At 37.3% G+C, this 27,022-nt stretch overlaps 4 protein-coding genes across 14 annotated transcripts in view; 1 reads left to right on the top strand and 3 right to left on the bottom strand.

Moving 5' to 3' along the window:
* Positions 1-519: 519 nt before the first annotated feature.
* On the top strand, positions 520-11,636 carry LOC106162503 (ankyrin repeat domain-containing protein 16-like). 6 transcript variants are annotated; one of them, XM_087008531.1, is made up of 7 exons: positions 596-659; positions 2,578-2,671; positions 3,174-3,280; positions 7,733-7,884; positions 8,262-8,554; positions 8,919-9,107; positions 9,681-11,636. In XM_087008531.1, exons 3-7 carry the CDS (start codon positions 3,219-3,221, stop codon positions 10,545-10,547), a joined length of 1,563 nt encoding a protein of 520 aa, XP_086864657.1. In that variant the 5' UTR covers positions 596-659; positions 2,578-2,671; positions 3,174-3,218; the 3' UTR covers positions 10,548-11,636. The 6 variants fall into 6 exon arrangements, with proteins under 6 accessions (XP_086864654.1, XP_086864657.1, XP_086864652.1 ...); XM_087008526.1 differs by having other exon boundaries at positions 602-659; positions 8,919-9,119; XM_087008530.1 differs by lacking the exon at positions 596-659 and adding an exon at positions 3,978-4,102 and having other exon boundaries at positions 8,919-9,119.
* A 1,267-nt stretch (positions 11,637-12,903) lies between these two features.
* On the bottom strand, positions 12,904-17,292 carry LOC106154670 (uncharacterized). The gene is made up of 7 exons (XM_013529094.2): positions 17,092-17,292; positions 16,784-16,868; positions 16,254-16,446; positions 15,883-15,974; positions 14,300-14,390; positions 13,879-14,160; positions 12,904-13,373 (listed from the first exon to the last, which is right to left on the bottom strand). The coding sequence occupies exons 1-7, from the start codon at positions 17,108-17,110 to the stop codon at positions 13,254-13,256; spliced, it is 882 nt and encodes a 293-aa protein (XP_013384548.2). The 5' UTR covers positions 17,111-17,292; the 3' UTR covers positions 12,904-13,253.
* A 159-nt stretch (positions 17,293-17,451) lies between these two features.
* LOC106162497 (uncharacterized) lies at positions 17,452-21,419 on the bottom strand. Its single transcript, XM_013539802.2, has 7 exons — positions 21,230-21,419; positions 20,713-20,797; positions 19,731-19,923; positions 19,378-19,469; positions 18,964-19,054; positions 18,553-18,834; positions 17,452-18,341 (listed from the first exon to the last, which is right to left on the bottom strand). The coding sequence occupies exons 1-7, from the start codon at positions 21,246-21,248 to the stop codon at positions 18,222-18,224; spliced, it is 882 nt and encodes a 293-aa protein (XP_013395256.2). The 5' UTR covers positions 21,249-21,419; the 3' UTR covers positions 17,452-18,221.
* A 2,146-nt stretch (positions 21,420-23,565) lies between these two features.
* Positions 23,566-27,022, bottom strand: part of LOC106154675 (uncharacterized) — an 82,357-nt gene continuing 78,900 nt past the window's right edge. For all 6 annotated transcript variants that reach the window (XM_087009809.1, XM_087009812.1, XM_087009810.1 and 3 more), the window contains one exon: positions 23,566-26,733. Coding sequence is in view for 5 of the 6 variants with exons in the window: in XM_087009812.1 (XP_086865938.1) it covers positions 26,708-26,733 (26 nt within the window). In the remaining variant the exon portion in view is untranslated. The remainder of the gene's footprint in view (positions 26,734-27,022) is intronic.

The raw sequence follows: 27,022 nt of genomic DNA, 5'->3' as shown, positions 1-27,022 counted from the left end.
AAGCATATCTTTGCATCATTTTTTAAACATTTCTGTGAAATGTTCAGAATGCTTTAATATTCTGAGAATACAAATAAAGACACACTGTTTGATTGATATTTGTTTTATTGATTGCTATACCAACTAAATTCATGAAATAACCTTAAATACATTTGGTAATATGAAGTATATCTATTCATGACTTTTTTTAACATTTCTACGAAGTATAAACAATGCTTTAATATTTTGAGAGCATGGATAAAGACATATTGTTAGTTTGATACGTGTTTCTATGGTAAAATTTAATTGTGTTTCCAGCTGTGTACTGACAGCATTCCGTTACTTAAGCAGTATTTTTTTTTTTTTTTTTTTTTTTGGACTGTTTTTTTTTTTTTTTTTTTTTTCGCCCTCTCGCACCGATTTTGGGGTACCCAGAGGATGTCATCCATAAAAATAAAAAAAGTGTGGCCTAATTCTAGTATTGTTGATGTTCTACTGCTGCGCCATCTATTACTGTCCTGATTTGCCTGTGTCCTGATTTGCCGTTTCCGCCATTTTCTGACCTGGATTGCCGGTTTCTCCTAAAGCGAGTCTGCGTCCTCTCCCCACTACCGCAATATTGAAACACGACCCGAGAATCACAAGGAAATGCTCTATTTATAGCGGTGCATTTTATAGAGGTAGGTAGAAGCAGTCGATTATACAGAAGACATGTTATCTTTTATTTGATAGTTTCTTAATGACGACAAGAACTTAAAGGACTTTTGATGTGTTAAACGCAAAATACCTAGCTTTTTGTTGTTATTCATTGTTTAGACATTGCGGTTTACGGGTAATTCATTCGATCCCGGCGATCCTTTGTTCATTCTCTGACCTTGAACAAAATGCAAAAATATGCTTGGGTTGTTTTAAAGTTAAGCCACGATGTGAAGTTTCGACATTTTCAAAAGAGGATATGTGATTATTACACATTACTTGTTTTAAAAACCTCGCTTTAATATACTTCGTGGCGTGTCAATATAAGGATGCTCAGTTTACTGGTACAGTAAGTTTCATAAATTAGTGCTTCTATTTATTGTTTATGATATAAACTGTATGTGCTTAAGCATGAAGTTTAATGGGAGGGCTTTCAAATCTTTTTCTTTCACCAGTAATACTACCTCTCACCTCCTGAAGTCAAACACGCACTCTTGGCTGTCACCATGGTTTGTCAATGAACCTCCTAAATATAATGTATATACTACCACACTAGTGCACTACAGTGCAAGAAAAAAAAGGTTGATTTATTATTTTTAAACAAATGTCATACCTTATAGTGTAAACCTTTTTGAGAGGGAACTCTTGTTCTGCCATCTGACGTGTACAAAAGTAAAACCAAGGAATTTCAATAAACACAAGATGTAGAAACTCCTTGGTTTAATTGTTCTGTGTTAAATTGATCGCTGTGATTTATATTAAATTTGAAAGAAAAAAACAAATTTGATTACATTAAGCACATAAAGCAATCACATTTTAGCCTCGAAAAGAATTGAAAGAAATATTTTAATGTCTTAAAAGACAGAACATACAACATAAGTGGCAGGTGTTCTGTTAAATGCATAAGTGGCAGGTGTTCTGTTGAGTGCATAAGTGGCAGGTGTTCTGTTGAATGTTCTTTTGTTAAATGGGCATGCAATAAAAGATACCGGAGAAGATCAGCATTGGTCAGAATTGTGTCAGAAGTGACGTGTAGTGGTGTAAGACGTAAAGCTGAGTGGTCATATTTAGCTGTCCAGAGGTGAACGGGAGAGAAGACATGGACTCGGAGAAAAAAGCAGTTTTTCAAACAACATGGTAAGATGACTTTTCTTCTTTACGCATTTTGGGCATAGAATACTTGTAGAAATAATAGGCACATGATATGAAAACGTGTCATGGAACTTGAAGACCTGTGCAAAATCGTGGTTAATTTACAGACAACTTGTATTTTGAAATAGATGCTGCACCGACCGCCAGCACGACAAAGAGCGTAAAGGGAAAGGAAATCCCGGGAGACTATAAATCATTGTCATTTAGAATTTTGACATATATATAACCTGATATGTCCATATCTAAGTATTTTTGGGTGTTTTATGGTATGTGCTGCACTAATAATGATGTTTTAGAGTATTTGAAGGACCTTGTGAAAACCAGGAAGTAGTTCGTAACTAACTACTGAATCGTACCGATCTATGACTGCTGTGCAAAGATGTCTCCCGGCAATTCCTTTCCCTTTACCATCTTTGTCGCGCTGGCAGTCAATGCAGCATGTATTTCAAAACAAGTTGTCTGCAAATTAACTGTGATTTTGCACCTTCAAGTTCCATGACACATTTTAATATCATGTGCCTATTATTTCTACAAGTATTCTCTGCCCCAAATGCATAAAGATAAAATGTTATCTTACCATGTTGTTAGAATAACTGCTTTTTTCTCTAAGCCCACATCTTCATTCCCATTCACCTCCAGCTAAAAATGACCACTCAGCTTTACGTCTTAGACCACTACACATCACTTCCAGCACAATTCTGACCAATGCTGATCTTCTCCTGTACCTTTTATAGTTTATCTTTATTCCAGTTGCAGCTTGCAGCTCATTGCCTTCATTAGCAATGGTGCCCGTGTTTAGTAATGTCTATGCTGGCTTCAACACTAAGCATGACACAATTCTCAGGTAAAGCTGAACATCTGGCAAGGTAACAGGTCAAAGGTCACATTATCCACATTATTGCAATCTAAAGTTTATTATTAAAGAAACTCATTAGTGGATAAATAAAAAACAATTTGAAATTTATAGTTTTTTTGTCCACAAATGAGAGAAAGTGTAAATTTAAGTTTTTGAATTGAATTAGTCAATTTTGTCTCAATGCCAGATATTTTATTGTTTATTTTTTATATTCTGTCCAGTTTTTATGTGATCCATTTATGCTTAACAGGCCCTAAACTAAATGTCTTCTTTTCCTTGCATGGTTTGTTTTGACATCATCACATCCTTTTTCCTATAATTTTATCTTTTTGATGTATTTTTCTTCACAAAGAAACTTCAGTAGGTGACTATCGGGATTAATCAAGACCATGGGAAGATATTTTCAGGAATTTTTTTTCCAGTATGAAGCATGAATAAGAATTTAGATGTTATCTTTGGTAATTTTTTTTTTCTGTTTTTCTTTATTTAGGCTTTTGTTCTCTCTGTCCTGTTGTTTTGTCAGAGCACTCCTGTAATGTATGGTAATGTGGCAGATACAAGGGCAGGATTCTTTCCAAGGACCCTCGGTGTTGTCAGGTACTATAGCAACTCAGTGGTATATTTATTGGACCACCAGTATCAGCGCTGGGGTGGTACCATCATGGTGTCACTTACAAATTGGTGAAACCACATCAGCATTTTTTGGCCAAATTTGAAAGCTTTTATTGCTCTTTGTAGTTATTTTATGTGTGTTGTTATTCCTTTTCTGTGGGCTATCCAGCTGGTGGTACATAACCAAGAGGTGACATTGCCTCTTTGATTCTCTTCTTTTTTCATTTGCATAGGTGAATGAAATTGTTAAAAGGAATTGGTTTTGCCATTTAAATGCCAATAGTATTATTATTATTATATATTTCACTTGTAGAAGTTCATATTTTACTGAAAGCAGAATTGAATATGAAGGATTAAAATTGTTTGTAAGCAGAATTTACCAAAATCAAATTTGTATAGTAGGGATTGAGTTTTTGATTTTAAAAATATCAGTTTTTGTACGCCATTGTTTAAAAGTGTTAGATAGATATTTGAATTATTATGAATGTTTGAAATTAACCTGTATAGCTGATTAATAATTTGTAAAGTTTGTCATGTGTTTTTTGCTTTATTGAACATTAAAAAAGGTTGAATCTGCTGTGGAATACATTTTCTTGATCATTTTCTTTCCATTATATTTGATGCTTGTGAAAGATGTGCCTTCTGTATTTGACTGAATTTGAATATTATTTTATGATTTCAGACTCCTTACTCTGCATTGGTGAAGACTTGAAATTATTTTTTTGTTTTTGTCAATTACTGTCACGCCATGCCTCTGTCTGATGCTTCAACACTGAAAGCATACAATTTTATGCTTGAGCAAGGCAGGCAAGTGATCGAATCAATGAGTAACTGTGTTTTTGTATTACTTAAAGGGATAATAACTCTTCGTTTTGGCCAAAAAATGAATTTTCCTGGAGTAAACAACAATTTTCCCATAGTTACCAATGGTTAATGGATCCATTTTTACATTCAAAGTTAGTCCCTGGTTTTTTTCTAAAAAGTTTGGTTTTTTGTTAAAATCTCTTAAGAGATTTTAACAGAGTATAGCCATCAATGGAGGTCACGTGGTCTAAAGACAAGCTCAGATATCAGAATAATAGCTATAACTGCCGTTTTTGTGGTAAAACAGAATATATTACATTTCTATGAGTTATTCACAATGTTTTTATTGTGAAATATAGATCTCATACAAAGAGTTATTATCCCTTTAATGATGTAGGGTCAAAACACGGTATTTGAAATGTCTCTGACGGGACATTTTAGAGACAATTTTAAAAATTACAGTTGGTAAATGATCCACATGGTTACTTTTAAATACATTTTTATTTAGCTGGACCATAAAGGATTATGTGAAACAAGCAGCTAATTTGTATTGAAATAAATGTGGGAATGACAATCATTTAAAGGTCTGTCTCTGACGGGACATTTTTGACCCCTGTATTTTTTTACTAAAACTCCAATGCAAAATTCTCTTTGAAATTTCATTTAATCAAGACTTTTGTAATTCATATTGCAAGGTACAAGTCTTGGGAAGCAATTAATGCACAAACAGGCCAGTTTTGTTTACTTTCCTTGGCAGCATGGGCTGTTAAGTGTAAAAAGTCACTGTCTCTGACGGGACGTCTCTGACAGGACACTTTTGGGCACTGTTGAAAAATCTTAGAAAAGAGGTTTAAAAAGCCACATTTTTGTATCTAATGAATCTTACTTGATGGTTATTGCAAAATAGCATTTCTGTACATTAGAAAAATCACCAGATGCAATATGTTTATAATATTAATTAATTATTATGACACAGTAATAAGGCACAGTATAATTTTCACGTACAAGTAATCCACTGTCCATTACTGCTATTTCTCAATATCAATCAACACTGTCCATGATAGTTCACATAATAATTCCTGTTTTTCAATTAGTCTTAGAACACATCTTTTCTGCACTTTAGAGATTTTTTTTTCAACCAGTCACATTAACAGGTGATGGAAACAAGTAAAGTCCACGAGTGTCTATGCTAGGCATTGGAAGGACTTCCTTGGCATCTTTTATGGGAATCCATGCTTTGTCTTCTATGGCAGGGTACACAAAGATTATTTTGCAAGAACCTTCAGTACGTAAGAAACTGACTTCCACTTTGCCGTCTTCAGTGTCATGGGTGACCTGACATAAGAACGGTTTTACTCCTTTCCTGGCAGCAAACTCCGCAATGACAAAATCTCCCTGGTGAGACTGAGCTGTGCCTTGACCAACATTGTCATAGTGCGGATGTGCAGGCAAATCAAAGTCCACAGTCATGAATAAGTTTAGCATATTAAGAGGGTTGCTGGTACAAAGAATTGGTTGACACAAGAACATGTCCACGGGGTTGGGGCTGAAGCCGTTGGAAGTGTTGAATTCCTGGAACAGATGAACAGTTTTCCCAGCGACTGCTGATGGGCGCGGTAGCTGCTACAATATCTGCTGCAGACAGGTACATTACATTGACATTGGGGCATAATTCTTTGCCAGCCAAATAGAACTGATAAGGTGTATCTACAACCATTTTTCTCTGGAGCACTGCTCTCCAAACCTGATGTTTCATTTCTCCTACGATCCCATCCACTGGTCCTTTGCCATGGGCAGTGGTATAAAAAGTACCACTGCGCTTCCATACCAAAATCTCTTTCATGATAGTACCATGTTTAGACAGTAAAAACCAACTTTTGAATTGACTGGGGGTTCTGGCTCCGTCTGACCAGTAATGGACTTTGCTGAATGATTGCTGGTGTTGAAGGTCTTCGAGAATGGCCTTATTACAAGTGAAGACAGACTGTTTGTTATGGTGCAGATCATCAGATACCACAACATATGGTTGGAGCTGGAGATCCTTCAGACTCTGTTCTAAATCATGCACATGCAGTGAACAGAATGACCTGCTCACAGTTCTAGTGCTCTGACATGATCTCTGATAGCACATGTCAACACCTAATCACTGACAGTCAACCTAGCTAATAATCAGTAATGGTTAATGAATTACCCAGTAATGATCAGTTGCAAAAGAAAAATAAGAAATGTAACACACCAGAACACTTGAAAATGATTCAATTGAAGATGTAAAACCTTGTGCTTCACATCTGTCAGAAAATGTCCCGTCAGAGACAGGAAATGTCCCGTCAGAGACAATGATAAAATGTGGCAATAAATTCACTGTTAATTGTTTTAATTTTGTAATTTTTAGCTATAATCATTACTTATCATTATTTAAAAGAGGATTTTAAGTTTCATTTATACAACCTACCAGATGTGGAAAATATGAAAACTTTTCGAAGTCAAATGTCTCTGACGGGACACACCACACCTAGTGCTAAATAATTTTTTACTCAAAAAAAGTGATAGGTGGCAGTTTTCTATGTTAAACTATTACTTCTGATTAGTTTAACATATTTGGGTGATAAAAACTTGAAAAAACAACCTAATATCTGACTCGGGCCAATATGACCATGTGTCCCGTCAGAGACAATTTTTTTTTTCCTTTATGTTTCCCAGTGGCTCACAGAAAAAGTACTGGGAGTATATCAATGAAACTTATATTGTCTGAAAATTTGATTTGTTTTCTACAAAAATGTAAAAATTTTAAATTTCAATGAAACAAAAAAAAATTGGATACCCATGGCACCGTTACCGTGTTTTGACCCTGTAAAAGAGTAAATATTATTAATAATCATTTGAAAGTTTCAGGAAAATGTCTATTCCACGGCCAAGACTTTCAACTTTTTTCAGTACCAAATTGTTTTTTGTCAACCCCTTATGATGTTAATTTTCTTCTCCCTCACCGTTCTTAAACAACATCAAAATGTGAATTTTCCTTTGTCTTTATCCCTTAGCAGTAGAGCAAAATTTGTTTCTTTATTTATTGCCTCCCTACCACCACCAACCACCCCCACCCCCCTTGATATCTGCTCCACACCCCCAAATATGTAACCTACCCAGATTTAAAGTGACTTGCAAACATTTACCTACTTTATAAGACATAAAAAAACCCAGCCGGTCTAGTAGAAAGAATGTATATCAGCCAGGGAATCCACCTCCCTCCACCCCCCCCCCCTCCCCCCCATTCCCCTTCCCCACCATTTTGTATTTCATGACTCGGCTATCCTACCAAACCACCAATCTATGAAATTTTACTAAAGGAAACAGAAATTTCATTTTCTAAAATTTATTTCAGTAGCTTTATTTATAATGCAAAAAACTATGGGCCATTCAACAGCATTTTGAATTTTACAAACACCAAACAAATAAGTTTTTGAATTAATTTAGTTTACAGAGCTTAGTTTACAAAGTTACAGACATTTATGCATAAGTAAAGAAACTTTACCTGAATACAAAAAAAATCACTTACACAGACATTATAAAATGATGAATTTCTAAGTGCCAGGTTTATATTTGTGCTTACAAGGTATTTTCTCTCCTTATGTGCAGCATGGCAACAGCAGTGGCCTTGGATAATGTTGACCAGTTGAAGGAACTGATTCAGAAAAGCAGAATTCTGGATCTGGCTGAAGCAGGCAAGGCGCTCTTAATGGCTGCAGACAAGGGGAAAGTAGAATGTCTGGAAGTACTGTTAGATGCAGGTTAGAAAGTATAGTCTTATATACTATATTGCAAATTATGCATTGGATGTACTGGTGAAAATGTACTCTTTGACAGGCATATGAAAGACCAAGTAACACTGGACTTCAGTTCAATGACATTATACTACAATAAAATGCAATAGTTTAAATATTAATGATAGCTCCATGTAGCTCACTTGCAAATATTTTTTTTTCTGTAATAATAGTAATAATAATAATAATAATAATAATAATAATAACATCATGACACTTTTTAGCAATATCTATATCCCTGTTTTTAGCCGAAGTGACTCCTTCTTTAACTATTATATATAATAATAAAAAGAGTTTTAATTTGATATATATATATATATATATATATATATATATATAACCAGGCACCTCACCAGACACCAAGGCCCTGGGTTACACTCCCTTCATCCTGGCTGCCCAGAACGGTCACCTGGCCATCATGCACATTCTCCATGCGCGGGGGTGTAACGTGATGCGAACCACGCACCCAGTGAGAGGGAGCGCGCTCCACTGGGCGGTGGCTAATGGGCACCAGGAGTGCGTGGACTTCTTGTTGACCACCCAGATAGACCGGGACGCCCAGACTATGCACGGACGCACAGCTGTGATGTTGGCTGCGAGGAACGGACGTCCTGAGATTCTCAAGACACTGCTGAATGTGAGTTGTATATTAAGGAACTGGCGTTGATAAACAATAATAATTGCATGCCATTTTTTTTCCAGAATTGCATATTTTATGACAAAAACCCATTTCAGACTTGGCAAAAGTTATATTTGATATTCAAAATAAATTTGCTTTAAGTTTTTATAAAAGGACTTCTTTCAGAATTAGTAAATTCATCAGTCCTGTATTTCTGAAAGTTTTGTAACTATTTTATGGCTAAAAGGTAAGACAAATAAATAAACCTTCTGAGTGCACATGGCCTAGTTGTATTATCATCAAGTCTGTAATAGTTGAAATATCAGATGTCATTTTTCTGTAGTGATTGCTGTTGAAAACACCTATTTCACTATTATTTCAGGCCAACTGTAAGGTAGATATAGTAGAGAGGAGCACAGGTTACAATGCTCTGCACCATGCTGCTGTGGAGGGATGGACAGACTGTGTACAGATGTTGTTATCAGCAGGAATCAACCCCAATGCCACCACCGTCTCCGGGGACTCTGCCCTCATTATTGCTGCCAGGAAGAACAGGCTGGAGACAGTGGAGGTGCTCATCAAGGTGTGTGTGGGTGTGTGTGCATGCATGTGTGTGTACCCGTGTGTGTGTGTGTATGTGTGCGTGCACGTGCATGTAGGTGTGTTTGTGTGCGAGTGTGTACTTTTAGGTGTATTTGTGGGGGGGGGGGGGGTGTTTCTGCTGTCAAGTGCTTTTGGGTTATCTGGTTTATAAAAAGTATAACACACATGTATGATGACAAGGTTTGCAGTATTATTTTCATATCATTATTGTTCTGCAAATCAAATGCTTTCTTTATTCACTTCAAAAGTATTACCTTAATGTGCGTGTTTGCAGATCTTTCCTTTGCCCCATAATTTCCAGTTCAGCTTACATATTTTTAAGTCAGTGAAAGGTTTAACCTCAACCCTTTATGAAAGAAAAATAAAAGGTGATTTCTTAGATGTAGTTTTAAAGCCAAGCAGGGAGTGTATAATGCACTGGATATCACTGCCTACATATTATTTCAAGTTTGACCACTGAGTTGAGTGAATATGGATATAAACAGTAAATCAGTGATAAAAAAAACCATACTGAATATATATATATTCATTATCTCTTAAGGCTGGTGCTGATGTGGATGGGACAGGGAGCTGCAACATGACAGCGATACACTGGGCTTGTGAAGGTGGCTTTCTGGAGGTGGTGGAACTACTTCTGGAAGAAGGCGCCAACCCCAGCGTGACCACAACAGATACTTTTGAATCCTGGCAGACCTTTTCTTCAGGACCCATCAATGGAGGCTGCACCCCACTCATGCTCGCTGCAAGGGGCGGCCATATTGAAATCATGGAACTGCTTATCAAAGCCAGTGTGGATTTAGTGGTGTTTGATAAAAGTGGGGATTCTGTCCTTCACTACGCTGTTCGATCCAACAGAACGGCTTGCATCGAGCTCGTAATCCGGCTTGGCCTCAGCCCAGATTTGCAGCAAGAACCAGCCTTGACTGACACGCCTTTGGCAGTGGCGATGCAGGAACAGAAATATCACTCCCTCCGAGCCCTTATTCAGGCAAACTGCAATATTGATGCCAAAGTCCGACCTCCTATTGAAGAAGTCATGAGACAGGACTTTCCTTTCCGATCCCCCACTTGTTCCCCATTTGAAATGGCAGTGCTGAGGAGCCATTCGGCTGTGATGAAAATGCTGGCTCTAGCTGGCTGTGATCTCAGTATTTTGCAGTACTGGCTGGAAACCTCCTGTCTTCCTGACTCTCTGAAATACAACAGTAACCTTCTGCATTGGTTACTGGATGCTGCTTTCACGCATAGCTCATTGAAGAATTTATGCAGGGCAAGAATCAGGGAGGTGCTGGGATATCAAGTGAAGGAGCTTGCCCAAAAGCTTCCTTTGCCAAAGAGAATCATCGAGTATGTCACACTAGCTGACCTTGATAGTATTGATTTGACCAGTGATGGTTCACAGCAGTAGAGTTTCAGTTAGGTCAGGTTAACTTGATGAGTTGGTTAGCGAGCTTCAGCTCTATGTAAACACAATCATTGTCTGTAAATGGAATTTATCTTTTTGTAATTTATTTGTTGTTGCTTTTTAAGGAGGAAGGAAATATCAGTTTTCGACATAAAAACCACAGTTATTAGGCTTATTCTTGAGGTCAGTGCAATTTTCCATTTGATAAAATATTAGGCGTGAAAATCATTTACCAAGGTTTCAATACTCTATGGCCTAAGCACAGTCTTTGTGGTTCATTCAAATACAGAGATTTAGACAAGAAACCCTCGAGTCCTAAACCTAGTTGTACTCTCCTGCTTTGTGTATGTAACCTCTTGATTTAAAAGGGTGAACAATGATAAATGCTTAAGGTTTCATATATTTTACTTGGTGTTAATTTAGGGACATGAAGTCCTCTGTTAAAATAAAGCACTGATTGGCCATTGGTGCCTTCTGATGCTTTCAACAGCTTCCGTCAGGCTTACTGATGACAGTGCTGAGAACACAAGGAAGACTGATGACGAGAAATTTAACATGTCTGTACTATGGTCCACCAGTCCTACACTTGCCTAGTGGCCATCTTCCCACCCTTAATTACCAGTATTCATGACACCTTGTTACATATGAAGTGGTTTTAACAAGTGCAAAGTGAGAGCAGAAAATAAGACTCTAGGTGCTAATTAAAAAAAATTAAGTAAAATGTACAGGCAGGATTCCTTTATGGTGCAGGGATGCAAAAGTATTCCAAAGGCTGTCAACTGTGGTTCCATTATTACCCTTTGTCATCTGAACTACCAGTCATTACAGCCACCTCTCCATCCAGTATTCATGGCACCTTGCAATTCATGGCATTGTTTTTTTATAAGTGTTTTTATTTGTTTTTGAAGGTAGAACACACAAGGTGCTGGTTTTATAAGTGTCTTTAATCAGAGCCAAAAAAGTGATTCATAAGTGTTCCATTTATGTTTCAGGTTCATTGTCTGTACTTGCTTTTGATGTTGTATTCGCATATGGAAGTGGTGCTAGCGAACTTCCAGATTGAGATTGAATTATATGATTTTTAAAACATTTTGATTAGTATTCCGTTATTTGACTTTGTGCCATATTTTATTAACAAAGGAAACATAATCAGTACCAAGATCACTGCCCCATTGCCATTTCGGCAGTGTATTTGTTGCAATGTTTTTTAATATCTCAAAATTTTACTTAAATGATTATTAAATCTCACTTTTTTATAACACATTTTTCTTTTAACATCCTTTTGGAGTGTTGCTTGTTGTCATATGCTTATGTTTTTGATATATATATATATATATATATATATATATATATATATATATATATATATATATATGACTAAAATATATGTAATAAATCACTTGCTTTAAATCATGGCTTGGTTTATTATTATTTTATGTGATGTGTTTTCCCGACTTTACTTAAGTGCCTCAAGTTACGAGTGGGTGTGCCAAACATTTAACCTGATTATATTAAACTGATTACATTGACTGTGCTGCAGAGATAGGTAGATCTTGCTGGACTAATAAATTTTAATCTGAACACGGCCAAAAGAGTCTACCTCACGGTACAGGGGAACGGGTCTATAACGGCGTAAAGGTCTGCTATCGATCAGATCCTACTGCATCCCAGGGGCGGAACTAGGCTGATTTGAAGGTGGGTCCGTGGATGCAAAGTCGACCGATGAGTAATCTTCCTCACACGTGAGTGCTATACACTATATAGCGTGGCAGGGCCTTAATTAAGTCACCACTAGCCAGCCGTCCCCAACCACAGGTGTATTTTCTTTGCGGTATAAAAAAAGCTGCCATGCACGTAGAAATTGCAGCTGAAAATTTATTTGGGTTGTCATGTATAGGGGTTAAGACCCTGGGTCCTGGCCTTGATAACGTATCGGCTGTTTTAAGGAACCTCGCCATTGCCACATGGAGCAAAACATGTTCATGGTCGCTGTTCTTAGCACATACCGCCATATCAAAACGTTAGGGCCTACACTTATAGGGCCTACACTTTTTACTTCAACAACTACAGCAGGACATAATCCTGGAAATAACATAGTCAGAGCCAAACCTATACCTAGCATACTTTCTCCTGACGGAGATAAAGAATCCTTGCGACCAATTTGATAAGAAAATAGAACAGTCAATACATCTGGCCGCCATGCAGATCTTCAGTTAAATCTTAAAGCAAGGGCATATCGTATATGCAAATACACAGACTACGTTTAATTTTCGTCAATCTTGTCCTAGTATCTTAAGGTTTCTTTTTGTAAAGTATCTTATATATCTTTTCCCGAAAGCAATCAACATAGACACCGGGGTAGCGTTACTCATGTTTTATTAGTATTTTTGAAGAGATAAGCACAATCTGTTTTATATTATGAGTTGGCAAGCAAAGTGGCATTTGCAATTAAAAGGAGGTCCGAAACTGCAAAAAATTCTGTGAGCAGGTTAATCAGCCCTACTCCTTTATACAAAGAAGGGGGAGGTAGGATACGTTTATCCATGCTCTGTGTATCTTGAGAGGAGTGAGCTATCTTTCTTGCTTGGCAGTTAATTGTGTCTACCAAGGTAATTGAGGTTGGGTGTGTAATTGTGATGATGTATGGTGGTACCATGGATTGATTTGACTGTCATTAAACTGCAAAGGTGTCCATCAGAATGCTTTAACTCATCTGCTTGCCTTCACGGCCAATCCTTGGGGAGATGAATCGGTTTCTTTATAAAACCATTTCGTTTCCTCTGATTTGTCGTCCATCAAGGGGCATTCAAGAATTGCCTTGTTTGGAACCTGCAAAGATGATGTAAAGTGTGTTTGTAAAAAATGTTAACTTGAATTGACCGTGGAGAAATTAATAATATGTCAATTAAGTCCAGTATTCAAAAGAACCCAGTGCAGATACGGATTAAATCCAGCTTTCAAATTGCAGATACATGTATGCTTTCTCTAATTTTCTTATATGACGTGCTTGGATAAATGTATGGTTGTACAAAGTGTGGTTAATGTGCAGGCCCGTAGCCAGCAATTTCAAAAGGGGGGTTCTTTTTCTGAAACAGTGGACCTTTTCCATAAAAACTCCATGTACCTAGATCAAATTTTACCCAGAGTGGACCTTTTCCTAGCAAAAAGGGCGGTTCTTTCGAACCCCCTGAACCCCTGGCTACGGGCCTGATGTGTTTGGTAAATGTATGGTTGCACAAAGCGCATCGCTCATGTTACACGTGCAATGGGTGTGTATTTGACTTTACATGCATATCATAAACTAAAGGTAAAAGGAATGTGGATGTACACAGACCTTCTTCAGTGGCGTATATTGCGGGTGATGGTGCGCTATCACGGGGTTGTTTCTTGCGCTGTTGTAGCAACAAACAAGTCCCCAGCGGCGTCTATCACTGTTGTTCTGGTCACTGGTGTGAAGAAGGTTACAGTGAAAGAACGCTGCGTCTCCTGGGTTTAATTCTACGTAGGTCAAGGGCAAAACCTTGGAGGCTTGTTTCACACGTTCAAGATCGGCACCGGTTTGGTTTCCGATTGGCACGTGATCAATGCGGCCCAGTTTGTGCGATCCAGGCAGAATCTGAAATGCAACAGCGCAAGTAAGTTTTGGGAACATTTTAAATCCGACCAAAACGTTTTTTTTTCTAAAATAGGACAAAAAAAACTGTATTAAGCCCACCATTTGTAAGTACGTGTTCGAGGATGGTAAGTGGTCTTACCTGAAGGCATCCGTTATTCCTGTCAGCACGATCTATTGCTATGAAGACCGTTGCCATGTCTGGGAACAGGCAGCCATTATGGTACCAATAACTACGGTAGAGAGAATATCCTGCTGAGAGACATTTCTTGATCCAGACATAATGTAGATTGGATCAATAAGAACTGAACAAGGCATTTTGTGACAAAAGTTATAATTATAAACAAAAAAGTACATGCGAAAAGTTCGTCGTTTTCTTTTCTTAGGGCATTTTGGTTTAAAGGCAATTGCATGCGCGCTCTAGTACCCCTTTAGCGACATGTATAAACGAAGAAAACTTACAATTAGGTAATGGGAAGGTTGGATAGAAGTTCTGGAGCTAAAATGAACTAATAAAATTGAAATTATTTTTCATCTTGGAACGTCCATGGCCAGAAATGTGCAGCATTTACGCGATACGCGAGGGCGCAACAGTAGGGCTTCACTTGACTCAACTAACCAATCACAGCACAAGAATGGCATCGCACACAGACTCTGTGATAAGTGCTCAGCCCACTGTCAAGTAGTGTTAGTTCATGGTAACAAGCGTCTGATATGTGCAAAGAAGTTTATTATTATAATATATATTGCTCTTATTGTTACATTATTAAATCTAACTCTGTATCCAAGTAGTTACTATACTGTACCAAGTCAGGTACTGATGATGTACAGAGGTCATTTATTCCAGAATAAGCCATTACCACTGATTTATAACTTTCATTTTTGTTAAATATGTTTTTCATGAAAGAGTTCATGAAAGATTATTTTGATTTGTTAAATCGTGATCTTATTCTTTTTATATTCAAATAATTGAGTACTGTGGGTAAAATTGGTCTTCCACTTCTTATTTGCATTTTTCCTTTACTACAAGATTATTTTGGAACAGTTGCAGCATTAAAAATTTAAATAAATAGCAATCTGAAAGAAGAATTTTGCATAATTATTAAATGATGATAGGAATTTTGGATTAAGAGATTAGTTAAATACTGAGTAGTGATATGGTCAGTCAATTTATGTAGAATCTGACAATATGATTGAAAATACTGATTGAATTCTTGGCCTTGCACTGGGCAGTTTTACATTTGTGCCAAGTGCTCTTTTTGGACTCCATTGTACAGTGGTAAAAAATCTTCAATTGCCATGAAATTTTTTAATCAGACTCTGTATGTTACTGCTATCAGCTGGTGCTATCGGCAACGAATTGATTTCCCTTTGTTTCGGAGTGAATCTACCGTCTAAAATCACTATAACTGAAAATATTTGCGTTTTGCTGAGGGTAGTCTAGGCAATATATATACGGCAAACTTCTTAGTACGTGTGTACAACAGAATTTTTTTAAAAACCCTAGCGATATTTGGTCAGGAGTTGCTTGAAGCATAGCACAGCGTTGCTGTCTATCGGCATCAGGCCGTTAGTTTGTCAATTCTCACGAATTACCCACGAATCGCGAACCCATTCATTTTCCTATGGCAATCTAGCAACTCATTAAAAATGCACGCATGCGCAGTGGGCTAGACGTGACGTCATGCAGTGCATTTCTGGGGATGCATATTTAAAATACCCAACCCATAATCCTGATGCCAGACAAACGATCCACCAGTGTGAGCGTCCTTCTGAATCAGCTTGGTGTGATAATGGTACACTTCACCATCCAAAAACTGAAGTAAAACGGATTTTTGATCATTAAAAGGATTGAAGCATTGTAACTACCTTACGATCCTAAGACTATAGACAAAGGAATTTTTTGTTTTTCTTATTTAGTCTGTTTATATTGCAAGTACTACCATATGGACATTCTAATTTTGATATGAGTAATCATATAGTGAGCAGGATATTTGAGATAGAGAGACGGGGAAAGAGAGAGAGGCTTGCATTTCAGTTTAACTTAAACTTTAACTAGTTGAAACAAGAGCCCAATAAATTTCAATTCAAGTTACCGTTTCCATGGCGTTGACGACTTTTTCAGACCTGGCCACCATTCCTGTTATGTCCTCCCCGGGGTGATTCCATAACGTCATATTTACCCTCCGTCCCTTCCCATCATCACGACCAAGGCGGTACTGCAATATGCGACCGTCAGTCTCCAGAGCATCCTTCACGCGCTTTAATTCTTCTGAACTCAGAAGATTTCTAAAGAGATTTTCAAAATCAACAGGTGTTTCCTAACTTTGTCATGGCAGTTGTTATGTCAATTATCTTTAAGGTTTGTTATATAAACGACAAAATTATTAATGTTCAAAGTACAGTTTTGTTAATTTTTAAAGATTTCTTGATTTCTGTTACATCTTGAAAAGAGCATGCCTGATGTTTGTAAATGTCAGATATAACCTGTGCCACAAAAAAGTACCTAGATTTTAATAATATGGACCTATAATCAGCATAGGGACCTATAATGGGCTAATATAGGGACCTATAATCACTCGTGCATACATTGTACGCATGCACAAGTACTAGTAGAGCAACGTACCGCACGATAATGAAGCCATTATCATCAAACTCCTTTTTTATACTCTCTGTAACCCAGGAAGATGTACCTTCTTCGTACTTGTGTCCTGTTTAGAACAAAACAGTTAGGTTTAGATTATTTGCCCCTTCCACCCAGGTCTTTCTCGCTCTCTCTTTTCTCTGCAGTTGCCTAATGGCAGCGTACGATGTGTTTACAAAATGTAAGAAAAATTCAAAACACTGTCTCATAAATTCTCATATTATCAAAAAACCTTGTCAACATGAAATTCATTGAGTGTTAAGAATGAATAGGCCACTTCTTAGCGTTACCTTCCGGCGTGTCCGCCATCCTCTTCTTACGTTGCTGTTAGTCTACAACTCGACAGGTGCCCGATCAAGTAGAAAATACTGACATATAGGCTGATAATGTAGACAGACGCTATATATCGTCGATAACCTATTTATGTGGATTATCGTCTCCTTAATACTGCTGTCAAGATACGGGCACCGGATCACGTGACGGATCATTTTACTTTTAAAAACCTACACCACCTTGGCCTAAATTCTGTATCACGCCACAAACAGAAAAGTGTCTGTTATTTTTTGTTCTCAGAAAAATGAGCTATCTGTTGTTGTTTCAAGATACGCAGGTGGCTGTTTGAAATAAAGACCGCCATGTTAACACGTTGGTGTTGCTCAGCATCTGACATAGGCTGTACTTTATTAGAGAACTTCCGGCTATTTCCCAAGAACACTGAAATTACATATTGAATGTTGATCAAATGGCATTTTTGTCCAGTTCAGAATTTCTCCTTTTTAATTAATTTTAAATTACATTTTGTCCACATGCAGTTTGGAATAGAATCACTTTGAATACATATGCTGCATATTTTGGGTAAATGAAAAACGCATCAAACTTCAAATTTTAGAAAATCAGATTCGGCACCAAAACCCTGTTTAGCTTCGATCTTTCTACGTGTTTTAGTATGTGTCTGTTCGTACCGGGTGACAGGAATGGCAGTCCGCTAGGAACCAAAGTCCATGATGTTCCTTAGCATCTGACAAAGGCTGCATCACTGTATTAGAGAACTTCCGGATATCACCCAAGAACACTAACCTTACATATTGAATGTTGATCAAAATTGCATTTTTACCCAGTTCAAATTTACTCTTTGTTTATTAATTTTAAAGTACGTTTTATCCACATGGAAAGTTTGGAATAGAATCACTTTGAATACACATGCTGTCTACGTGTTTCGTGTCTGTATAACCTGATCTCTGTCTCAGGATATTTATCCATGTTGTTTGTAGCTTGAGAGGAGTGTACTTTCCTTCTGGGCAGTTGTGTCTACTAAGGTGAGGTTGGGTGTGTGATTGTGAGAGTGCCTGGCCTGATGGAGGGACAACTGACTGATTTGGTTGTCATCAAACTCCATCAGTGTCAATCTGCACGTTTTTACTCATCTGGTTGCCTTAACAGCTAATCCATCGGGAGTTGAATCGGTGTCTTTAAAAAACCATTTCCTTTCCTCTGACTTGTCAGCCATCAAGGGGCACTCTAGGATTGCCTTGTTTGGAACCTACAAAGATGGTGTAAAGTGTTTGAATATTTGTTTCCTTGAAGTTGCCGTGGATAAATTAATAATATGGGGTCAATTAAGTCCAGTATTCAAAAGAACCCAGTGCAGATATGTTTTCTCAACTTTCTCATTCTCTCAAAGCGGGGCGTTCGTTTGGCTTTCACGTGCATGCCATAAACGTAAGGAAAAAGGAATTTGGATGTACACATACCTTCTTCAGTGGCGTATATTGCGGATGATGGTGCGCTATCACGGGGTTGTTTCTTGCGCTGTTGTAGCAACAAATAAGTCCCCAGCGGCGTCTGTCACTGTTGTTCTGGTCACTGGTGTGAAGAAGGTTACAGTGAAAGAACGCTGCGTCTCCTGGGTTCAATTCTACATAGGTCAAGGGCAAAACCTTGGAAACTTGTTTCACACGTTCAAGATCGGCACCGGTTTGGTTTCCGATTGGCACGTGATCAATGCGGCCCAGCTTATGCGATCCAGGCAGAATCTAAAAAGGCAAAATAAATCAGCACAAGTGAGGTATTTTAGACAATTTAAATCCGACAAAAGCACCTTTTTGTTAAATAGGAGACGATTGCATTTTAAGAACGAGATAAAGAATGGTAAGTGGTCTTACCTGAAGGCATCCGTTATTCCTGTCAGCACGATCTATTGCTATGAAGACCGTTGCCATGTCTGGGAACAGGCAGCCATTATGGTACCAATAACTACGGTAGAGAGAATATCCTGCTGAGAGACACTTCTTGATCCAGACATAATGTAGATTGGATCAATAAGAAAGTTGTAATTTCAAATAATGAAATACTTAGGAAAAGATCGTCATTTCGATTCTTCTCTCCGAGCACTTTGGTTTTTATCCAACTATGCTCTGGTACTTTTTAGTTTGGGCAAAGCAAGTGACTTCGATAAATGATAAAAAAAATATAATGAGATAAGGTAATGGGAAGGTTGGATAAAAATTATTCGGCTAAAATAATTAATAGCAATGAAATTATTCTTATCTTGAAGCTTCATATTCAAAATAACTCACCCATAATCCTGATGCCAGACAAACGATCCACCAGTGTGAGCTTCTTTCTGAATCAGCTTGGTGTGATAATGGTACACTTCACCATCCAGAAACTGAAGCAAAAAAAAAAAGAATTAAACATTAAGATGATTGAGTGAGTGTAATTATTTTACGATCCTAAGACTATGGACGGAGAAAAATTATCTTCTACTTATTTAGAATGTTAATAGTGGGGGGCAATGTCTTGCAAGTACAGCGTATGTACCATCTTAATTTTGAAATGAGTTATCAAGTAGTAAGCAGGATTGAAAGAGAGAGAGAGAGGACCTGCATTTTAGTTAACGAGAGCTTAAAGAAAATTCAATTCAAGTTACCGTTTCCATGGCGTTGACGACTTTCTCGCACCTGGCCACCATTCCTGCTACGTCATCCCCGGGGTGATTCCATAACGTCATATTTACCTTCCTCCCGTGCCCATCGTCACGACCAGTACGGTGTTGCAATATACTACCGTCAGTCTCCAGGGCATCCTTCACGCGCTTTAATTCTTCCGAACTGAGAAAATTTCTACAAAGATTTTCACAAAAAAAAAAGTTTCGTTATTACGTAATGGGTGCTGTAATGATTATTGTTTTTAAAGTTTCCAGAACAAATAATCAATAACACGAATTCACGCTCAAATTTGGACATTTTTCCAAAGCTTTCACAATACGAGTTAGTTCTTGAATAGAGGACGGGTGAATCTTTTTAAAGGTCAGATATAACCTGTGACGCAAAATAGTATGTAAAATTCTTCAAATAGGCCTTATAGAGCAAAAGATAAACTCGAATTCGTTAAAATGTAAAAGTCGACAGGTACCATTATCTAACAGGAGTGCCACTGTATTATGTTTTTTCATTGTAACATTGAAGCGTTCCTACATGTTCACTTTGCTAACAGCTCAGTTCACCTTTGACCACGAGCCCTGTTTAATTTTAGTAACAGTTGAAAGCAGTCACTCGACCCTGTCCTGACCACGTGCTTAGTTTGCACCGCAACCCCTCTGTCCACGGGTTTCTTCCTCTTGCAATCTGAACGTGCCTTGGGGAAGCCTCTGGGAGTATACAGACAGGCGCTCTGCGCCGATTTGGCAGTATAGAGTTGGGAGTTATAGAGTTAGATGTGGAAGGTGAAGGTCGAGCGAGCAGTTACCTGTTACTGTACGTGTTGGGCTGTCACCCAGAGGGCAGAGCCCTGTACGTAGTTTATTGTGTTGAGTAGAAATATTAGAAAGAACCCCGTTTTGATGGTGGCAGCACATTTAGTTTAAAAGAAACAGAACCTTTCAATATGCACGCACGAGTAGACCTACGTACCGCACGATAATGAAGCCATTATCATCAAACTCTTTTTTTATACTCTCTGTAACCCAGGAAGATGTACCTTCTTCGTACTTGTGTCCTGTTTTGAACAAAAAATTATGTTCAGTTTCTTTGCCCCCCACTCAATCCCACTCAATTAAACTTCTCTGTCTCTCTCTCTCTCTCTCGATCTCACTCTCTCTCTCTCTCTCTCTCTCTCTCTGTCCCATCTCTCTCTCACTCTGTTCTCTAGTTGTTTAAGGGCAGTGCACGATGCAATTACAAAATATAACAATAAACAAAACACTGTCACATAAATCCTCATATTCTTCATGAAAATTTGTCAACATGAAATTTACTGAACATATTAAGAATGAATAGACCATTTCTTAATGCTCATGGTGCCCGCCATTCCACCAGACTGGCGAGATCGCCAAATATGATAAAACATTAATTAGCATTTCTTGTGAACAGAGGTCACTCAGCTGAAAGTTATGCTCGTGCATCGGGATTTCCTAGCCAATAACGTTACCTTCCGGCGTGTCTCCCATCCTCTTATAACGCTGTTGTTTGTCTACAACTCGACAGTCGTACAGGTGCCCGATCCAGTAAGACTTTGACGGTATAAAGTACTGAAATACGGACAGATTATGTAATTCTAGGCACACGCTATATATAAAGCCGATAACCTACATTCGTGGGTGTCTAGATACGGGCTTCGGATCACGTGATGGGTCATTTAATTTTGAAGACCATGACCACCTTTGCGTAAATCCTGTAATACGTTACAAGGAGAAAGTGTTCGCTATTTATTTACCATTATTTATTTTAGAAAAAAAGAGCTCTCTTTTGCTGTTGCAAGATATGCAGATCGCTGTTAGAAGCACATATATCGTCATGTTAACATGTTAGTGTTGCCCAGTATGCTATCTGACATTGGCTACTGCTCTTTATCAAAACATTTCTGGCTTTCTCCCAAGAACACTGACCTTATTGATTGTCGATCAAAATTACATTTTGCTCAGTTCAACTTTCTTTCTCTTATTATTCATTTCATAGTATGTTTTGTCCACGTGGAAAGTTTGGAATAGAATCACTTTGAATACACATACTGCATATATGGGTAAATGAAAAAGCATCAAATATGCATTATCTCACAAAGTTTATTATTTATCGATGAAATTTAAGTAAGTGCTACTGTACAGAGCTTATTCAAGGATCTGGGTATAATATAATAAATATTGGCTGCTTAGCACTATAAAGGGATAAGCACTGTATCCAAACGCGTTTTCCAGCTCTTTTTATTATTGTTATTTTGCAATGGAACCTGGAACTGGAAGTATAACTGGTTATACAGTGGCTGACTTAGAGGGGGGGGGGGGGGGGGGGTCAGGGGAGTCTTGACTCGGTTTCTGAAAAATATATCGCACCAATATCCCGTGTCGTTGAGCAGGCCCAAATCCCACACCAAGAGGGCGATGGTCGGCTTTGCATCAGAGGCCTGTCGTTCCGGACCCCCCCTTCAAATAATCCTGGATTCGCCCCTGGTAACGTAGGCCTATGTATAATGTGAATAATGTCTACAAATCGTTTAAAGACAACTTCCCTATTTTGTCCCGTTTCTATTTTATTGTAACGTAATGTGCAGTAAAAAATTAGGTGTTGGCTCACCAGAAGTTGGAGACAGCTAACAGTTATTAAAAACATAGGTAACGTATATATCGATGGATATCAAACTCGCTATGACAATGTAACAATGTGTAATGTGCATTGTAGAAACAAACGTACTCGCATGTATGACGTCTCACGCACTCACGTAGTTGCGCCGACGGATAACTAACAACGTAAACAACAATCTACACGCAATTTGGTAACGTATGTGTGTATCGGTAGCATATCTATCGACACGTACGTTACCGATACATACGTTACCAAATTGCGTGTAGATTGTTGTTGTTGTTTAAGCTACGTTGTTAGTTGTCTGTCGGCGCAGGGTATTATATTTTAGACGAACGTCGACGTCATCTGTACAAAGTAATGGGGAACGGACTACGGTTCCTACAGGACTACCATTCCTGTCATTATGGCATTGCGAACACTTCACGTTGTCGTTTTTCCTTCCACACGTTGGATAATCGGTCAGCTTCATGCAACGAATATGACACGATATGACCCCCACGATATCCTTACATGTGTGAAAGGTAAATGGAAGCAAGAATTCTTAAGAGAAATTGCTTTTGCGTCGAGGAAAATTATATTTGGCAACCAAACCCTGTGTAGATTCGATCTTTCTATGTGTTTTTGTCTGTCTCCGTGTTTGTTCGTGCCGTCGTGACAGGGATGGCAGTCTGCTAGGAACCGTATTCCGTTCCCCATTACTTTGTTCCGGTAGAGGTGACATTCGTCCTAAATACTAACCCCAGTATTCCGACTAACCCCAGGCCCGTAGCCAGGGGGGTTCGGGGGGTTCGAAAGAACCGCTCCTTTTGTCAGGTAAAGGTCCATTTTGGGTAAAATTTTATCTAGGTACACATAAGTTTCATTATAAAAGGTCCACTTTTTCAGAAAAAGAACCCCCCTTTTGAATTTGCTGGCTACGGGCCTGAACCTTACCTGTATTAATCATATGGGTCCCAGGTCTTCCATTCTTAAGACTGCCACTCCTGTGACACCGTGGTGTTACTATTACATTATAGTACGATTACATGAATATGGCGCCAAGGTGTTTGCAAAATTAGCAGATTTTTTAGTAGCTCAAGCGTTTTTTCAAAATGTCTTTGCGCGAAATTCAAAATTCCACATCTGTGTGGGCATCTGGTGTAAATTTCGGAACACTGTGACGTCAGTCTAACAAAACACCATTTCATATTAACAGCATTATATAGCATATTTATTTATGCCCAATAGACAAAAATATACACTCCAAGTTGGCATATTAATAATGGTTTTAAGCTTTTTTGCATGTTTATCATGATTCACAGTGTAAAGCTATAGATATGTGTCAAATACAATCTGTAGCCCATGCAAATTATACAAAATAAGATGACAAAATGTTATTACCCGTGCCACAGATAATCCATTATTAAGTACTGACACCTTTAATTTATCATGATTTTATTAGATGAAACCACTTGCTCCTGTACTTGTATTAAATCCCTTTCATGATAAATTGCTTTAACTCTACAGGTGATGTTTAACTTGAGTCAGATCACAGGTATGTTTTAGGTTACCCCTTATTTGAATTCTGCCACAGGTGTTTCTAGTTCTCTTAACAACTACTGCTTAGTACCAACTGTGCAATAACATGTCACTGTATTTAAAATTAAAACCACTAACATCAATTCACTGGTTCAAAATGCATCTTACTGGTGAATTGGCGAAGAATTCTTATTCTTAACAAAATGTGGCAGTGTAACCTTAGTGAAGTATAAAAAATTACATGAGAGTAATCTTGTTTTCATTTCAAAGGCAGAGGTGGGGGGGGAGAGAAGGAGGAAACTGGAACGCCCTCACATACCCCTTTCAACTTCCCCACCAATTTATAACTTTCCATATGCCTATGGACCTGTGGCTTTGCCATATATTATGTCCATAAGTTTGGTGACAACTAACAAATCTTGGCAAGTAAAACCAGTGACATGCCCTACCAAGTTGCTAACTTTATTTTAGCCAATAACAAACCCATCTCACAACATTTGTATGTAATCATCGACATCCTTTACCATTTAGGCCTTTTCTCCAAAATTCACGACTACTGCTTCTGCATTTTATTCCAATGGATCTTAAATTGACAGATTTTCCTAAACAGCTTTCAAAGACACCACCAATTTATTTCCTTTTTTAGTGATATTCAGATATTCATTAATGAAAAAATGCTTTCTGCAAAGCAAATAAATGATTATGATAAATAACTTTTGGACCTTAACAACTAAATGTCTGGGCTTTTTACTACCTTGTGGTGCACATAACTTTCTGTTCTACTTTGGTAAACCAGTTTTCATTACCAGTGCCGTGACATCAGACAATACTATCTGATTTCTTCCTTCAGTCTATTGTGGCAAAATATTTTGTATATTTCATGGAAAAAAGTGCAGCTGCATAAAAAATAAGGTACATAATAAATTTAAGATTAGCTACAGCAATGTTAAAGCACACACCATTGTATGTATATATATATATGTATATAGATATATATATATGAATGTATAACAGTATGTAACAAATGAAAATTTACATAGACTGTACATTAGCATTTAGTGTCATTTGACAAGAATTATATACAGGACCAGAAATAAATATAAAGGTAAAACAAGAATACTGCAGAGTCAAATAAACAAACCTATACTCAAGCAATGGGACAGTTAACAAAAGAATCATTTGTTGTGTAAACCCTTTTAAAGGATCATGGGCTTATAATGCTGGTCTTCACAGAGTTGAAGCTACTAAATAGTCTGGGGTCCAAGCAAAAAGATAATAACAATAATAAATAATAATAATCAAATAAAATAAAACAAAAGGCCTCTCAAAATATGGTTGGGTTTATAAATACATGCAAATATGACAAGACATATATATGGATCAATCTTATGTTAATACAAATTGCATTCCATGGATTTTACTGTTTTGGGGAATATGTGATTAAAAAGAAGACCTCTACGATGTTGGCTGCTAAACATCATTTCATGAAGCAGGCAGAGCTTTTTGAACGTGTCAGTCTTAATTATGAAGACACATCTAAGAGCATCCAAATAATAGTAGTATTCCAATAATCTGTGGTATATATTGCATTTCCCCTGAATGCAAAGTTCAACCTAGTAATTAAAACTGACACTATTTAAAATTTTTCCAGTTCTCATTTGGATGTAAAGTTTCTCTAAAGAAATTTTCTGAATAGCATAAGGATATTTTTGGCATACAAAATATGTCAACAATCAGGGCTCAACATTTAAACCAGTGTGTACAATTAAAAGAACTATTGTTTGTCTTATTGCTATTAATGTTAAATGGTAAAGCTGCAAATTCTCTGAACATCAACAAACCAAGCTATTGCTTCATATTCATTTACATAGCTGAATATATTGTATATAAGTATAGTCTATGTCACAACCATCTACCCATTATTTTGTTTGCTCTTTTGCTATAGGAGTGTGATACAATTATATACATTTAACATATAACAGTCCAGAAACCGACTTCTTGTGCATAGTTTTCCTTGGTCAAATGAAAAGTTTCCAAAGTTCAATAACTAGATTTTATCAATGATGTACGACATATACCATCACAACTACACATGTATTTGTTCATTAAGTTTACATTTGATAAATTCAATCTCCTCATTTTTTTATGTAAACGGAAGTGCAGTCACAAAAACAATCTTCTTAGAATAACTTTCTCTAGATTGCATTTTGCAACGACCAAATAAAACCTTCAAATTGTGACTTAATAATGTAATCCATGATAACAGCAAATATTGTGAACAACAAATACTTATGTCGTCCTTTTAGAACTACTATATCAGCTCTTACTACCATATCCCAGTGATGGATTAATCAAATTATTAAGTTAATCATGACATGTTAAATATATCATCATAATTATTAATCTCGCTCACACCAGAATTTAACCAATACTGTTCACCATGCCCAATCCCTACAACACCAGTGCATTACAAGTATATTACAATTCCAGTTTGGTCCTTTGAGGTTCTTAAAAGCAGTATACATTCCTATAATAATAATGTATTGATAACTGTGCTGATTGTTGCCTTGTACATAAAGCTGGTTATAAAGACTCAGATTCCTTCTTTTGCTCAAGATGTGTTAGGTGAGCTCTGTGAGCACAATGGACTTTTATCTCATCCCAGTTCCATATCAAGTAAGGTGAGACATGGTACTTAAAAATTTTTTAAGTCGACATTGCACCAGATGAACTTCAGATGATCTTCAGTACATAATTGTTTGTCTCAACATGGTTCCATATTGTGTTAGGTGAGATTTGAGAGCACATTCTTTCACACAGCACTGTATTTAAGGCCAGCTGAAAAAAAAAAAAAGGAATGGAAAAAATATTTCAAAATGTTTGAATAATGTCCAGGTGAAATCTCTTGCTAAACTGATCTGCATGAATATTGTGGATATTAATGGATCTTTGATCAATTGATTACTATGAATTTACCACGTCTTTATATATATATAAAAAGTCAAAAGATCTAAATGCTTACTAAGTCAACAGATTATAATAAAAAAAAGACAACAGTGAACCAATACCACTGATTAAACACAGATGAAATAAGAAACATACAAAATCCAGCAAAAAAAACATACTT

Source organism: Lingula anatina, chromosome 3 (genome assembly GCF_051362555.1).
Source record: "Lingula anatina isolate TDL-2025a chromosome 3, LinAna3.0, whole genome shotgun sequence".
NCBI lineage: Eukaryota > Metazoa > Brachiopoda > Lingulata > Lingulida > Lingulidae > Lingula > Lingula anatina.
This window is presented reverse-complemented; position numbering and strand designations above follow the sequence as displayed.

Excerpts from the sequence above, each read along its gene's own strand:
- LOC106162503 (XM_087008528.1), top strand. The coding sequence starts at position 2,610 with ATGGTGCCCGTGTTTAGTAATGTCTATGCTGGCTTCAACACTAAGCAT. Across the intron at positions 8,555-8,918 it reads TTCTCAAGACACTGCTGAAT|GCCAACTGTAAGGTAGATAT; the intron begins GTGAGTTGTATA and ends CTATTATTTCAG. Across the intron at positions 9,120-9,680 it reads CAGTGGAGGTGCTCATCAAG|GCTGGTGCTGATGTGGATGG; the intron begins GTGTGTGTGGGT and ends TTATCTCTTAAG.
- LOC106154670 (XM_013529094.2), bottom strand. Across the intron at positions 14,391-15,882 it reads GTCTGGCATCAGGATTATGG|TTATTGGTACCATAATGGCT; the intron begins GTTGGGTATTTT and ends TCTCTACCGTAG. Across the intron at positions 13,374-13,878 it reads AATATACGCCACTGAAGAAG|GTTCCAAACAAGGCAATTCT; the intron begins GTCTGTGTACAT and ends TCATCTTTGCAG.
- LOC106162497 (XM_013539802.2), bottom strand. Across the intron at positions 19,924-20,712 it reads AATGGCTTCATTATCGTGCG|AAATTTTCTCAGTTCGGAAG; the intron begins GTACGTAGGTCT and ends AAATCTTTGTAG. Across the intron at positions 19,470-19,730 it reads TCGTCAACGCCATGGAAACG|TTTCTGGATGGTGAAGTGTA; the intron begins GTAACTTGAATT and ends TTTTTGCTTCAG.